Source organism: Triticum urartu, chromosome 6A (assembly GCF_056163025.1).
Source record: "Triticum urartu cultivar PI428250 chromosome 6A, HENAU_Tu73, whole genome shotgun sequence".
NCBI lineage: Eukaryota > Viridiplantae > Streptophyta > Magnoliopsida > Poales > Poaceae > Triticum > Triticum urartu.
Window position 1 is genome coordinate 80,297,571 of NC_141878.1, and position 16,389 is coordinate 80,313,959.

The following is a 16,389-nucleotide window of genomic DNA, read 5'->3' on the forward strand; positions in this document are numbered from 1 at the left end:
TTCCGATCGTTTCAGCCACTCCGACCACAGCCAGTCGACGCGCCATCGACTCACCGTTCCAACGCACCCAACCACGACCAAAACGGTGGCCTGCGCGCGGTTTCTGACCGGTGCCCGTACTCGCGCCGCCGCGAACGCGCTCGCCGGCGTGATTCCGGCGGGTCGCCGGCCCCCGCTGACCTGGACTGACTACTGGGGCCCGCCGTGCCACTGACCAGTGGGTCTAGTTGACCTGTTGACCGGGTCAACTGCTGACTGGGCTGCCCACTGAGACTAACGTTTGGGTCCCACCTCTTAATCCTCTAATTAAAACATTTTAATAATTAAAACTAATTATTTTAGTTAATTAGACACGGACAGCTGGGCCCAGTAGTTTTACTAACTAAATTTAGATTAGTTTGAACTCTGTTTAACCCACTGTCTATGACAGGTGGGTCCCCCATGTCAGTTTGACCAGTCAACCAGACTGTTGACTGCTGATGTCCAATACGTCCATTTTGCATCATGCTTTTATATCGATATTTATTGCATTATGGGCTGTTATTTCACATTATGTCACAATACTTATGGCTATTCTCTCTTATTTTACAAGGTTTACATAAGGAGGGAGAATGCCGGCAGCTGGAATTGTGGGCTGGAAAAGGAGCAAATATTATAGACCTATTCTGCACAACTCCAAAAGTCCTGAAACTCCACGGAACACCTTATAATAAATAATGAAAAATCCTCGCCAAATATGAAGACCAGGGGGCCCACACCCTTCTCACGAGGGTGGGGGCGCCCCCCCCCTAGGGCGTGCCCCCTACCTCATTGGCCCCTGGTGGCTCCCCGATGACCATCTTCTCCTATATGAAGTCTTTCGTCGAGAAAAAAAATAAGAAGCAACCTTTCGGGACGAAACTCCGCCGCCACGAGGCGGAACCTTGGCGGATCCAATCTAGAGCTCTGGCATAGCTGTTCTGCCAGGGAAACTTCCCTCCCGGAGGGGGAAATCATCGCCATCGTCATCACCAACGCTCCTCTCATCGGGAGAGGGCAATCTCCATGAACATCTTCATCAGCACCATCTCATCTCAAAACCCTAGTTCATCTCTTGTATCCAATTCTTGTCTCCAAGCCCGGGATTGGTACTAGTAGGTTGCTAGTAGTGTTAATTACTCCTTGTAGTTGATGCTAGTTGGTTTAATTGGTGGAAGATCATATGTTTAGATCCTATATGCATATTAATACCCCTATGATTATGAACATGTTTATGCTTTGTGAGTACTTACGTTTGTTCCTGAGGACAAGGGAGAAGTCTTGCTATTAGTAGTCATGTGAATTTGGTATTCGTTCGATATTTTGATAAGATGTATGTTGTCTAGCCTCTAGTGGTGTTATGTGAACGTCGACTACATAACACTTCACCATTATTTAGGCCTAGAGGAAGGCATTGGGAAGTAATAAGTAGATGATGGGTTGCTAGAGTGACAGAAGCTTAAACCCTAGTTTATGCGTTGCTTCGCAAGGGGCTGATTTGGATTCATATGTTTCACTATGGTTAGGTTTACCTTAATACTTTTGTTGTAGTTGTGCATGCTTGCAATAGAGGTTAATCATAAGTGGGATGCTTGTTCAAGTAATAACACCACCCAAGCACCAGTCCACCCACATATCAAATTATCAAAGTACCGTACGCGAATCATATGAGCGTGATGAAAACCAGCTTGACGATATTCCCATGTGTCCTCGGGAGCGCTTTTCCTTATATAAGAGTTTGTCCAGGCTTGTCCTTTGCTACAAAAAGGATTGGGCCACATTGCTGCACTTTATTTACTTTTGTTACTTGTTTCTCGTTACAAATTATCTTATCACAAAACTATCTATTACCACTTATTTCAGTACTTGCAGAGAGTACCTTGCTGAAAACCGTTTATCATTTCCTTCTGCTCCTCGTTGGGTTCGACACTCTTACTTATCGAAAGGACTACGATAGATCCCCTATACTTGTGGGTCATCAAGATTCTTTTTTGGCGCCATTGCCGGGGAGTGAAGCGCCTTTGGTAGGTGGAATTTGGTAAGGAAAAATTTATATAGTGTGCTGAAATTTACTGTCACTTGTTACTATAGAAAGTAATCCTCTGAGGGGCTTGTTCGGGGTATCTTCACCCTGACCAGTAGAGCAAAGAGTTGCTCCTCAACCTACTGAACCTATTGAAAATGAAATTCCTTATGAGTATCCTTCGAGTATAATAGAAAAACTGCTAGCTAATCCTTTTACAGGAGATGGAACAAAGCATCCTGATGAACACCTAATATATGTGGATGAAGTTTGTGGATTATTTAAGCTTGCAGGTATTCCCGATGATGTTGCTAAGAAGAAGGTCTTCCCTTTATCTTTGAAGGGAGACACATTGACATGGTATAGGCTATGTGATGATATGGGATCATGGAACTATAGAAGATTGAAATTGGAATTTCATCAAAATTATTACCCTATGCATCTTGGTCATCGTGATCGCAATTATATATATAATTTTTGGCCTCGTGAAGGAGAAAGCATCGCTCAAGCTTGGGGGAGGCTTAAATCAATGTTATATTCATGCCCCAATCATGAGCTTCCAAGAGAAACAATTCTTCAAAAAAATTATGCTCAGCTTTCTAATAACAATCGCACCATCCTTGATACTTCTTGTGCTGGATCTTTTATGATGAAGACTATTGGATTTAGATGGAATTTATTGGATAGAATTAAACGCAACTCTGAAGATTGGGACCTCGACAATGGTAAGGAGTCAGGTATGACACCTAAGTTTGATTGTGTTAAATCTTTTATGGATACCGATATTTTCCGTAAGTTTAGCACTAAATATGGACTTGATTCTGAGATAGTAGCTTCTTTTTGTGAATCTTTTGCTACTTATGTTGATCTCCCTAAGGAGAAGTGGTTTAAATATCATCCTCCCATAGAAGTAAAAGTAGATGCACCTATTAAAGTTGAAGAAAAGACTGTCACTTATAATGATCCTATTGTTCCTACTTCTTATGTTGAGAAACCACCTTTCCCTATTAGGATAAAGGATCATGCTAAAGCTTCAACTGTGGTTCGTAAAAGCAATATTAAAACATATACACCTCCTGAGCAAGTTAAAGTTGAACCTAATATTGCTATTGTTAAAGAGCTCTTGTCTGATAATATTGATGGGCATGTTATTCAGTTTTGCGATGAAACTGCTAGAATTGCTAAACCTTGTGCTAAAGATAAACATAGACCTGTGGTAGGCGTGCCTGTTATTTCTGTTAAAATAGGAGATCACTGTTATCATGGCTTATGTGATATGGGTGCTAGTGCTAGTGTTATACCTTATGACTTGTATAAAGAAATCAAGCATGAAATTGCACCTGCTGAGTTAGAAGATATTGATGTCATAATTAAACTTGCCAATAGAGATACTATTTCAGCAATGGGAATTGTTAGAGATGTTGAAGTCTTGTGCGGGAAAACTAAATATCCTGCTGATTTTCTTGTTCTTAGTTCTCCACAAGATAGCTTTTGTCCCATTATATTTGGTAGACCCTTCTTGAATACAGTTAATGCTAGGATAGACTGCGAAAAGAATGTTGTTACTATTGGCTTGGATGATATGACTCATGAGTTTAATTTCTCTAAATTTAGTAAACAACACCGTGAAGAAGAATTTCCTAGTAAGGATGAAATTATTGGTCTTGCTTCTATTGTTGTGCCTCCTAATGATCCTTTAGAACAATATTTGCTAGACCATGAGAATGATATGTTTATGAATGAAAGAAGGGAAATAGATGAAGTATTCTTTAAACAAGAACCTATGCTAAAACACAATTTGCCTGTTTAAATCCTAGGGGATCCTCCTCCACCTAAGGGTGATCCCATGTTTGAGCTTAAACCATTGCATGATAATCTTAAATATGCTTATCTTGATGAAAAGAAGATATATCCTGTTATTATTAGTGCTAACCTTTCAGAGCATGAAGAAGAAAGATTATTGAAAACTCTGAAGAAGCACCGTGCTGCTATTGGATATACTCTTGATGATCTTAAGGGCATTAGTCCCACTCTATGTCAACATAAAATAAATTTGGAAGCAGATGCCAAACCAGTTCATGATCCTCAACGACGTCTGAATCCTAAAATGAAAGAAGTGGTAAGAAAAGAAATACTGAAGCTTCTAGAAGCAGGTATAATTTATCCCGTTGCTGATAGTCAGTGGGTAAGTCCTGTTCATTGTGTCCCTAAGAACGGAGGTATTACTGTTGTTCCTAATGATAAAGATGAATTGATTCCACAAAGAATTATTACCAGTTATAGGATGGTAATTGATTTCCGCAAATTAAATAAGGCTACTAAAAAAGATCATTACCCCTTACCTTTTATCGATAAAATGCTAGAAAGATTATGCAGACATACACATTATTGCTTTCTAGATGGTTCTTCTGGTTTCTCTCAAATACTTGTGTCGGCTAAAGATCAATCAAAGACTACTTTTACATGCCCTTTTGGTACTTTTGCTTATAGACGTATGCCTTTTGGTTTTTGTAATGCACCTGCTACCTTTCAAAGATGCATGATGGCTATATTCTCTGACTTTTGTGAAAATATTTGTGAGGTTTTCATGGACGGCTTTTCCGTCTATGGATCTTCTTTTGAAGATTGCTTGAGCAATCTTGATCGAGTTTTGCGGAGATGTGAAGAAACTAATCTTGTCTTGATTGGGAAAAGTGCCACTTTATGGTTAATGAAATTATTGTCTTGGGGCATAAAGTTTCTGGAAGAGGTATTGAAGTTGATAAAGCCAAGGTTGATGCTATTGAAAAGATGTCATGTCCCAAGGACATCAAAGGTATAAGAAGTTTCCTTGGTCACGCCGGATTTTATAGGAGGTGCATTAAGGACTTCTCAAAAATTTATCGGCCTCTGACTAATTTATTACAAAAAGATATACCATTTGTCTTTGATGATGATTGTGTAGAAGCATTTGAAATACTTAAGAAAGCATTAGTCTCTGCACCTATTGTTCAGCCACCTGATTGGAATTTACCCATTGAAATTATGTGTGATGCTAGTGATTATGCTGTAGGTGCTATTCTAGGGCAAAGACTTGATAAGAAATTAAATGTTATCCATTATGCTAGTAAGACTCTAGACAATGCTCAAAGAAATTATGCTACTACTGAAAAAGAACTTTTAGCAGTTGTATTTGCTTGTGATAAGTTCAGACCTTATATTGTTGATTCTAAAGTAACTATCCACACTGATCATGCTGCTATTAAATATCTTATGGAGAAGAAAGATGCTAAACCTAGACTTATTAGATGGGTTCTCTTGCTACAAGAATTTTATTTGCATATTGTTGATAGAAAAGGAGCTGAGAACCCCGTTGCAGACAACTTATCTAGGTTAGAGAATGTTCTTGATGACCCACTACCTATTGATGATAGTTTTCCTGATGAACAATTAAATGTCATAAGTACTTCTCGTAGTACCCCTTGGTATGCTGATTATGCTAATTACATAGTTGCTAAATTTATACCACCTAGCTTCACATACCAACAAAAGAAAAAGTTCTTCCATGATTTGAGACATTACTTTCGGGATGACCCACATATTTATAAAGAAGGAGTAGATGGTGTTATTAGACGTTGTGTACCTGAGCATGAACAGGAACAGATCCTACGCAAGTGCCACTCCGAAACTTATGGAGGACACCACGCGGGAGATAGAACTGCACATAAGGTATTGCAATCTGGTTTTTATTGGCCTACTCTCTTCAAGGATGCCCGTAAGTTTGTCCTATCTTGTGATGAATGTCAAAGAATTGGTAATATTAGTAGACGTCAAGAAATGCCTATGAATTATTCACTTGTTATCGAACCGTTTGATGTTTGGGGCTTTGATTATATGGGACCTTTTCCTGCCTCTAATGGATATACACATATTTTAGTTGTTGTTGATTATGTTACTAAGTGGGTAGAAGCTATTCCAACTAGTAGTGATGATCATAACACTTCTATTAAAATGATTAAAGAAGTTATTTTTCCGAGGTTTGGAGTCCCTAGATATTTAATGACTGATGGTGGTTCACATTTTATCCATGGTGATTTCCGTAAAATGCTTGCTAAATATGACGTCAATCATATAATTGCATCTCCGTATCACCCACAATCTAGTGGTCAAGTAGAATTGAGTAATAGAGAACTCAAATTAATTTTGCAAAAGACCGTCAATAGGTCTAGAAAGAATTGGTCAAAGAAACTTGATGATGCATTATGGGCCTATAGAACTGCATATAAAAATCCTATGGGTATGTCTCCGTATAAAATGGTATATGGAAAAGCATGCCACTTACCTCTCGAACTAGAACATAAGGCATATTGGGCTATTAAAGAGCTCAACTATGATTTCAAACTTGCCGGTGAAAAGAGGTTATTTGATATTAGCTCACTTGATGAATGGAGAACCCAAGCTTATGAAAATGCCAAGTTGTTTAAAGAAAAGGTTAAAAGATGGCATGACAAAAGGATACAAAAGCGTGAGTTTAATGTAGGTGATTATGTATTGCTATACAACTCTCGTTTAAGATTTTTTGCAGGGAAACTTCTCTCTAAATGGGAAGGCCCTTATGTTATCGAGGAGGTCTATCGTTCCGGTGCCATAAAAATCAACAACTTCGAAGGCACAAATCCGAAGGAGGTAAATGGTCAAAGAATCAAACACTATATCTCAGGTAATCCCATAAATGTTGAAACCAATATCATCGAAACCGTAACCCCGGAGGAATACATAAGGGACACTTTCTAGAATGTTTCAGACTCCAAAAAGGAATAGGTATGTGGTACGGTAAGTAAACCGACTCCAAAAAAAATTTTAAGGCAATATTTCTCCGTTTTGGAATATTTAGAAAAACAGATAATTAAGTAGCAGTCCGGGAAGGACGCGAGGGCCTCACGAGGGTGGAGGGTGCGCCCTACCCCCCTGGGCGCGCCCCCTACCTCGTGAGCTCCACGTGTGCCTTCCGGACTCCGTTTTCTTGCACGATACGTATTTTGGTCGGTAAAAATTCACTATATATTCTCCCGAAGGTTTTGACTCCTGTATCACGCAAAAATCTCTTGTCTTTGTTTTGAGCTGTTTTCTGTCAGGGTTGTCAAGGCCAGGCACTATGTCGTCTCCCTCCTCCTCCAACCATGAGGGCAACGATGCTTGGCTAATGAAGATAGAGCTGAAGAGAGAAGAACCTATGGAGATCAACAAGGATGAAGGGATCAAGAAGGCCGTGGAGGACCAAGTTCCAGCAATAGAAGACACCCTTCAACTGGATCATAATCTCCTTACCCCTATAGAAATCGAAGCTTTCAATATGATTGAGTTGGCTCGTATACAAAATAAGTATCTCACACATGAAAATATTTTGTTGAAGGAGCATATCATCGCACTCAAGGGCATTATCCGCAAGTTAGAAGACCTTCTACGCTCGATGTGCGACTATCCATCATCAACAACACCTCCACCTTCTTCACCAACCAAGGAGATATAATAACATGGGTATGGGAACTCCACTTGGCAACTGCCAAGCTTGGGGGAGTGCCTCGGTATCGTATCACCATCACTTTTACCTTTACTGTTTATCTTAGTTCGATCTTATTAGTAGTATTTTGATCTAGTAGAATAAAGTTTGTGGCATGATCTAGTTGTGAGTTTTGCTTTATTATCCTTCTATGGAATCGAGTCCGTGAGCTATATAATAAAGATTAGTGTTGAGTCAAGAGCTTGATTATTTTTCCATGATCCTAAGTGAATAAAAGAAAGGAGAAAAAAATAAAAAGAAACAAAGAGATCATATGGATCTCATGGAGAGTAATGAGCTCACATAGAAAAAGTATGATGAATAAAAGTTGTTGAGAGTTGACAAGCATAGTTTTGGTCATCGTTGCAATTAATAGGAAGTAATAAATAAAGTGAGGTCTTCACATATAGATATACTATCTTGGACATCTTTTATGATTGTGAGCACTCATTAAAATATGACATGCTAAAGAGTTGACATTGGACAAGGAAGACAACGTAATGGGTTATGTTTTCTTACATCTGAGATAAATTATATTGTCTTGGATCCTCCAACATGTTGAGCTTGCCTTTCCCCCTCATGCTAGCCAAATTCATTGCACCAAGTAGAGATACTACTTGTGCTTCCAAATACCCTTAAACCAGTTTTGCCATGAGAGTCCACCATATCTACCTATGGATTGAATAAGATCCTTCAAGTAAGTTCTCATCGGTGCAAAGCAATAAAAATTGCTCTCTAAATATGTATGATTGATTGGTGTGGGAGAAATAAGCTTTATACGATCTTGTGATGTGGAAGTAAAAAAAGCGACGGACTGCATAATAAAGGTTCATATCACAAGGGGCAATATAAAGTGACGTTCTTTCACATTAAGATTTTGTGCATCCAACCATAAAAAGCGCATGGCAACCTCTGCTTCCCTCTGCGAAGGGCCTATCTTTTATCATTATCTTCTACCTTATGCAAGAGTCATGGTGATTTTCACCCTTCCTTTTTACACTTTATCCTTTGGCAAGCACAGTATGTTGGAAAGATCCTGGTATATATGGCTAATTGGATGTGAGTTTTCATGAACTATTACTGTTGACATTACCCTTGAGGTAAAACGTTGGGAGGCAAGACTATAAGCCCCTATCTTTCTCTGTGTCCGATTAAAACTCCACACCCATAAGTATTGCGTGAGTGTCAGCAATTGTGAAAGATTATATGATAGTTGAGTATGTGGACTTGCTGAAAAGCTCTTATACATTCACTCTTTCCTATGTTATGATAAATTGCAATTGCTTCAATGACCGAGATTGTAGTTTGTTAGTTTTCAATGAAGTTTATGATTCATACCTGATATTCTGATTGAATTATTACTCTAGCATTAGAGATCATATGACAAGAATTATATAAGTTGTTGTTCTAAGAATGATCATGATGCCCTCATGTCCGTATTTTATTTTTATCGACACCTTCATCTCTAAACATGTGGACATATTTTTCGATTTCGGCTTTTCGCTTGAGGACAAGCGAGGTCTAAGCTTGGGGGAGTTGATACGTCCATTTTTCATCATGCTTTTATATCGATATTTATTGCATTATGGGATGTTATTTCACATTATGTCACAATACTTATGGCTATTCTCTCTTATTTTACAAGGTTTACATAAGGAGGGAGAATGCCGGCAGCTGGAATTCTGGGCTGGAAAAGGAGCAAATATTAGAGACCTATTCTGCACAACTCCAAAAGTCCTGAAACTCCACGGAACACCTTATAATAAATAATGAAAAATCCTCGCCAAAGATGAAGACCAGGGGGCCCACACCCTTCTCACGAGGGTGGGGGCGCCCCCCCCCCCTAGGGCGTGCCCCCTACCTCATTGGCCCCTGGTGGCTCCCCGATGACCATCTTCTCCTATATGAAGTCTTTCGTCGAGAAAAAAAATAAGAAGCAACCTTTCGGGACGAAACTCCGCCGCCACGAGGCGGAACCTTGGCGGATCCAATCTAGAGCTCTGGCATAGCTGTTCTGCCAGGGAAACTTCCCTCCCGGAGGGGGAAATCATCGCCATCGTCATCACCAACGCTCCTCTCATCGGGAGAGGGCAATCTCCATGAACATCTTCATCAGCACCATCTCATCTCAAAGCCCTAGTTCATCTCTTGTATCCAATTCTTGTCTCCAAGCCCGGGATTGGTACTAGTAGGTTGCTAGTAGTGTTAATTACTCCTTGTAGTTGATGCTAGTTGGTTTAATTGGTGGAAGATCATATGTTTAGATCCTATATGCATATTAATACCCCTCTGATTATGAACATGTTTATGCTTTGTGAGTAGTTACGTTTGTTCCTGAGGACAAGGGAGAAGTTTTGCTATTAGTAGTCATGTGAATTTGGTATTCGTTTGATATTTTGATAAGATGTATGTTGTCTAGCCTCTAGTGGTGTTATGTGAACGTCGACTACATAACACTTCACCATTATTTGGGCCTAGAGGAAGGCATTGGGAAGTAATAAGTAGATGATGGGTTGCTAGAGTGACAGAAGCTTAAACTCTAGTTTATGTGTTGCTTCGTAAGGGGCTGATTTGGATCCATATGTTTCACTATGGTTAGGTTTACCTTAATACTTTTGTTGTAGTTGCGGATGCTTGCAATAGAGGTTAATCATAAGTGGGATGCTTGTTCAAGTAAGAACAGCACCCAAGCACCGGTCCACCCAAATATCAAATTATCAAAGTACCGAACGCGAATCATATGAGAGTGATGAAAACTAGCTTGACGATATTCCCATGTGTCCTCGGGAGCGCTTTTCCTTATATAAGAGTTTGTCCAGGCTTGTCCTTTGCTACAAAAAGGATTGGGCCACCTTGCTGCACTTTATTTACTTTTGTTACTTGTTGCTCATTACAAATTATCTTATCACTTATTTCAGTACTTGCAGAGAGTACCTTGCTGAAAACCGTTTATCATTTCCTTCTGCTCCTCGTTGGGTTCGACACTCTTACTTATCGAAAGGACTACGATAGATCCCCTATACTTGTGGGTCATCAACTTCACTCATACGTCATGCTGACGTCATATTACTTTTCTATTAAATTAAGTAATTCCAAAAAATTGTTTAATCTTTGAAAATTCATAGAAAATTAACCGTAGCTCGGATCGAAAAACTTTATATATGAAAGTCGCTCAGAACGATGAGACTAACCCGAATACACTACCCACATACCTGTTAGATGCCTCTAACTATCTGAACATGGAACTTTCCCCCTCCGGTCATCTATCTGACACAGGTCTGGAACCGGGAAAACATTCCCGACTGTTTTCCCCCTCCACCTTTTTCGTGTAGCCATACGTTAGGTCACACCCATCACATCTTATTGGCTTGTTATGCTTGTGGTGCTATGTTGCTTTATATTTACTATTTCTTCCCCCTCTTCTCTCCGGTAGACCCCGAGACTGATGTTGCCCCTGTGATCGACTACGTCGACGACAACACTTCTTCCTTTTCAACAGAGCTTCCAGGCAAGCAAACCCTCCTTGAGCATTCTGATATCACCCATTTATTTCCCTCACATGCTTGCATTAGAACTGCTACTGCTTCCTGTATGATCCTACTCTGATGCATAGCCTGTTGTTGTTACCTACTTTCATACCTTACCTGCTTATCCTAAACTGCTTAGTATAGGTTGGTTAGTGATCCATCAGTGACCCCACCTTGTCCCAGTTGCCCCTACTTTATGTTCGATGACTCGATCAACGTGATCGACGTCCAGGCCCCGGCACCGCACATCACTTTGCCCCCTTTTGTTGCTCGACTCTGCAGAGTTACCATCGAGTGCCGAGGGTGGAACCTCTTACATCACTCCTGATGAGATCTCCATAGTGTAGCTATACTGTCGAGGTCATCGAGGGTGATTTCCTCCTTAACCACTTCCGTTACGGCTCTGTCGTGCAACCCATCAAACGTGAACCTCGAGGGTGGATCCTCTTACGTTCACCTTGATGACAACATCGAGTGGAATTCACCGGGGGTGATTCCTCGGGTTTTCCCTTTGGTGTTAGACACACAGTTACTATGGTTACTGTGACTTTACACTGAGCCATGTTACTACAGACGGGTCGGCCCTGAGGGGTACCCGCGTGAGCTTAATAGCGAGTGATGTGGAGTCGGGTTGACCTGGAAGGTGCCCGCGAGATACTTACAAGGCGTGGACGGGCATTCTTAGCCCTTGCCGCAAGTACTCGAGACGGGGCGACGGGGTCACATCGATCGTGAGTCTCTGCTCGTTACCGCGTGCTCCTAATCCACTACGATTTGGATATTTGATCTGAGGGGCCTCTGGCCTGATAGCACTAACCATCACGTGGGCATAGTATGGGCGTTCTGCGTCGTATACATCAGCTGAAGCTTAATAGACGTCAGCGACTGAGCGGCGCGCGCCGGGTTGGACTGGTAAGCACCTACCTTTTTGAAGGAGGTAGCTAAGTCTGCTCACCGGCCGCGTACGCAACGTGCAGGAGTTCTCGGGGAGATGGCCCATGACCCCTGGGGGCATAGGTTTTAGTCTGGCGTGCTGGCCTCTCTATTAAGCCTAGGTCGGGTTGCGGCGTATTGTTTGGCCGAGGTCGAGCATGACCCAGGAAAGTGTGTCCGGCCGGAGTTAATCGAGCGTGGTGGGTAAGTTGGTGCACCCCTGCAGGGAAGAAAACATCTATCGATAGCTTGTCCTACGGTAACGGACACTTGGAGTTGTATCCCGATCGATACAACTAGAACTGGATACTTGAGATGAGACTTGGATATGAGATGATAACTGGATAGTATGGCTCTGGGATTGCTTTCTCACAGGGAGTCGAGAAAGGATCTCTGGCCGAGGTTGATAACATTACTGCTACTTTACTTTATGCTACTCTACTCGCTCATGTTGCTGCAAGATGGTGGTTTCCAGAAGATGCTAGTCTTCGATAGGCTAGGCTTTCCCCTTCCCTCCTGGCATTCTACAGTTTAGTCCACAGATACAGCCCATTTTCTTTGATACAGATGCAAACTTAGTTTAGATCTAATGTAAGTATTGCGAGTACTTTGGATGAGTACTCACGGTTGCTTTGCTACTTCTTTTTCCCCCATACGCGATTGTTGCGACCAGATGACGGATCCCAGGAGCCACGACGCCATTGATGACTACTACTACCCGGAGGATGCCTACTACTACATGAAGACCGCAGACGACTAAGAGTAGTTAGAAGGCTCCCAGGCAGGAGGCCTTGCCTTTTCGATCGTTGTTGTTTTTGTGCTAGCCTTCTTAAGGCAAACTTGTCTAACTCATGTCTATACTCAGATATTGTTCCTTCCGCTGACTCTTGTGTTTTCGAGCTTATGTATTCGAGCCCTCGAGGCCCCTGACTTGTAATATAAAGTTTGTATTATTTTCATTTGTGTCTAGAGTTGTGTTGTGATATCTTCCTGTGAGTCCTTGATCTTGATCGTACACATTTGCGTGTATGATTAGTGTACGATTGAATCGAGGGCGTCACACAAACGCTACCCCGGCGACGCCGCGGCGGCCAATGGCTTCGGTCGCCGATCGCTTCAGGAGTGGGAGGCGTGGCTGCTGTTCGAGGCCAACATCCCGGCACCGCTGGACATGCGCGCCGGGCCGGCGGGTGGAGACTCAGCAACGGCGGCGTCCCCATCCCCTCGGTGCCCGAAATCGACGCGCGCCCCGGCGTCTTCGCCGCCGAGGTCGATCGCGTGCAGGCATCCCTCACGGAGGAGCAGCGCTCCCTCCCCCAGCACGCCGCCGACAACCACGGGGCGTGGGCAGACTACTTCCAGCGGCGGCAGGCGGCGCGGCTGGCGTCCACGAACGGGGCGCCGGTGGTGGGCGACGTCAAGAACAGCGACGGCCACTGCGTTTGGTGGGGCGTTCCGGGCCGCACGCTCCACGAGGTGCTGGAGTACATCGAGGGCGGCAATAACCCGCCGATGGCATACCCTGCCACGGCGCCCCCCCCTCCCCGCCGGAGCGCCGGGTCGTGGGCACCCAGGAGGTTCGGCTCCTCCTCTTCTTCCGCCGCGCTCAGCAACTTCTTCGCCTAGTAGAGATCTTTTTTTTAAATAATTTATGTAACGCTGAACATGTTCAATATTAATGTCGGGTTTGCCAAATTTAGCGAAACTTTCCTGAATTCAGATTTTTTAAAATAAAAAAAACCACGTCTTGGGCAACCCTGGAGCGAGTGGCTGGAAACCCGCTCACCCCCGCGTCGATTTTAGCGGCGGCTCGCCCCCAGGGGCGCGTAAAATCGCCGCCTGGGGGCCAACGGCTGGAGATGCTCTTACCTCTTCTGTCTAACTGGGCCTTGTTGGTATATGTATTTTTTTTGTGGAATTGTTTGTGAGCTTATTGTACAAACGTACTGACATTTTTGCCTTTTCAAGTATTGCCGCTTGGCCTTCTCAATCGCTACGCTCTCTTCTCACCTTTTTTATGTTTCAGTTTTTTTAATTCATGATTTACCTGTGTCTCCATGTCGAGACCTCCTAGTTGGCGCCTTAAGCGCCGGCTAGGAGAACTGCTGCCCACGCGCATGTGTTCTGGGCTGGCCCAGTATCTTGACGTCTTTAAAAAATACTAGTAAACATGCCTGTACGTTGCAACGGAAGAAAACAGCCCTTACACGTCATTATTCAGTAAGCATAACTAAAGACCTCACCCTCATGCCCATAACATAATAAGCATGTCTAATACCTCATGCTCAGGTCCACATTCTCCATTTTAATATAACACCAGACACATGTTTCTGCTTGCCGTCTTTGTCGTTCTCGTCGCCGGTGGTTGTAGTATTAGTTGTCGTCTTTATCATCCTCGGCGCTGGTGGTCATAATACCAGTTGTCACTAATCAAGGTTGGCCAAGTCCAATAGCTGGATTGTTGAGCCGCCTTTATGTGCAGCGAAGATCAAGAGCGTTGAAAAAATAAAAAGAGAAATATTGTTCTTTTTTAAAAAAATGTTTGACTTTAAATTTTTTATTTTATTAACAACTTTACAAAAAATTTGTGTTCTAAAATATATTCATTTTTTCAAAAACAATCTTTTCCACTCAGTATTTGCCGTGATTGTGAGCTTATTTTAAAATTTTGCGCTGCTAATTTAACAACAATTCTTGTCTAGTCTAGTGGCTAGCAATTTGACCGCTTCAGTGTTAGTGGCTGAGTTCGATTCCTTGCGCTGCACAATTCTTTCTTGGAATATTTTTACTGCCGGGCTGTTGGTACGCTAATGGGCCAGCCCATTGCGTCGTGTGCTTTGTTTTTGACAGAAACAGTATCAGGAGAACGAGAAAAGTCCCGCACGAGGAAAAGACATACGACGTACGGAATTTATCTGGGTCCCACCGTAACAAAAAAGCTAAAGAAATAATCCTCCATTTAATATTAGGTAAAGAAAAGTGAGGGTCGCTCGTCCGGTCAAGAAAGCTGAAGACCGCTGATTTCGTTCGACCATATACGATTGACCGGTTGACTAGTCAACTATTGACTTCTGAAAATTATGAATTTAAAAAATCACAATAAATGAAAATAATCATTAATTCAAAAATGCTCAAATATTAGAAAAAATCACAAATGTGTGAAAGTTTAATCAATTTTGAAAAAAGTTCACAAATTTGAATAAAATTCATCTATATTGAAAAACAATGCACGGAAAAGTTCATCGATTTTGATGAAAAAGTTAGTGAGTTTTAAAAAAGTTCATCGATTTTGAAGGAAAAGATCATGAGTTTGAAAAAAGTTCATTGATTTTTAGAAAAGGTGCATGGATTTGAAAAAAGTTCATCGATTTTAAAAAAAAATCATAAATTTGCAAAAAGTTCATTGATTTTGAAAAAAAGTTCAAGAATCTGGAAAAAGAAGTTCATTGATTTTGAAGATTCTTTTTTAAAAATATCATCAATTTTGAAGAAAAGTTTAAGATTTTAAGAAAAAATAAAGGAAAAGGGAACAGCGAGTTGAAGAAACAATAGAATTTGAAAAAAAAATTAGTAATAAGCACAAATGTGGAGGACAGCGTAGTGCTTGTTGTGGTTCTCGATCTCAAGTTCGACCCCTTCGCATCGAAATCACTAATTAACTAGATGATACCCGCGCGTTGCTGCGGGAACTTGTGCTGCTATAAGGAGGGGTTTTATCGAGTAAAAAGTAGTGAGACCATTAAAGGGGTGTATAAATAAATAAATGTTTGTTTGAACCTTTGATAGAATTATATGAGGAGTCAGAAAAATTACTAAATATAAGTCGTTTTAGAGATTCCACTACAAACTACATACGGTATATAGACATATTTTAGAGTCTAGATTCACTCATTTTGCTTCGTATGTAGTCCATAGTGTAATCTCTAGAAAGACTTATATTTAGGAACGGAAGGAGTATAAGGTTTTAGGGCATTGGTTCATCGTATTAAAATTAATTAACAACTAATATCATTCTGGCCTTTATGGTCATTCCTTGTGTAAGATCCAAATAGAGTGTTTAAAAAGAAGATAAAAAAGAGTTGGGCGCCACTTTAATGGACTCTTATGATTACAAAATGGCAACCAATGGACTCTCTTTATCTGATAATGTTCATGGTCGAAGAAACGGGCAAAATAAACCAAGTCATGAACGGCTTATTGATTTGAGACGACCAATCCATATATTCCCGAAACCAATGACAGAGCTTTTGGGAGGCCGATGGGAGAGGCGACTCAGGGGGCAACGGCGGGGGCCTCCGCCGCTCGTGCTTGATCTCCTGACCTCGGCTTGCGGCGGCGAGTCGGGGGCC

General features: G+C 41.7%; 1 protein-coding gene across 1 annotated transcript in view; it reads right to left on the minus strand.

Annotated features, from left to right (window-relative positions):
* Positions 1-15,093: 15,093 nt before the first annotated feature.
* The window catches only part of LOC147964065 (uncharacterized), a 31,150-nt gene continuing 29,854 nt past the window's right edge, over positions 15,094-16,389 (minus strand). Inside the window, exon 2 of the mRNA XM_087529813.1 lies at positions 15,094-15,111. Coding sequence (XP_087385939.1) covers positions 15,094-15,111 — 18 coding nt within the window. The remainder of the gene's footprint in view (positions 15,112-16,389) is intronic.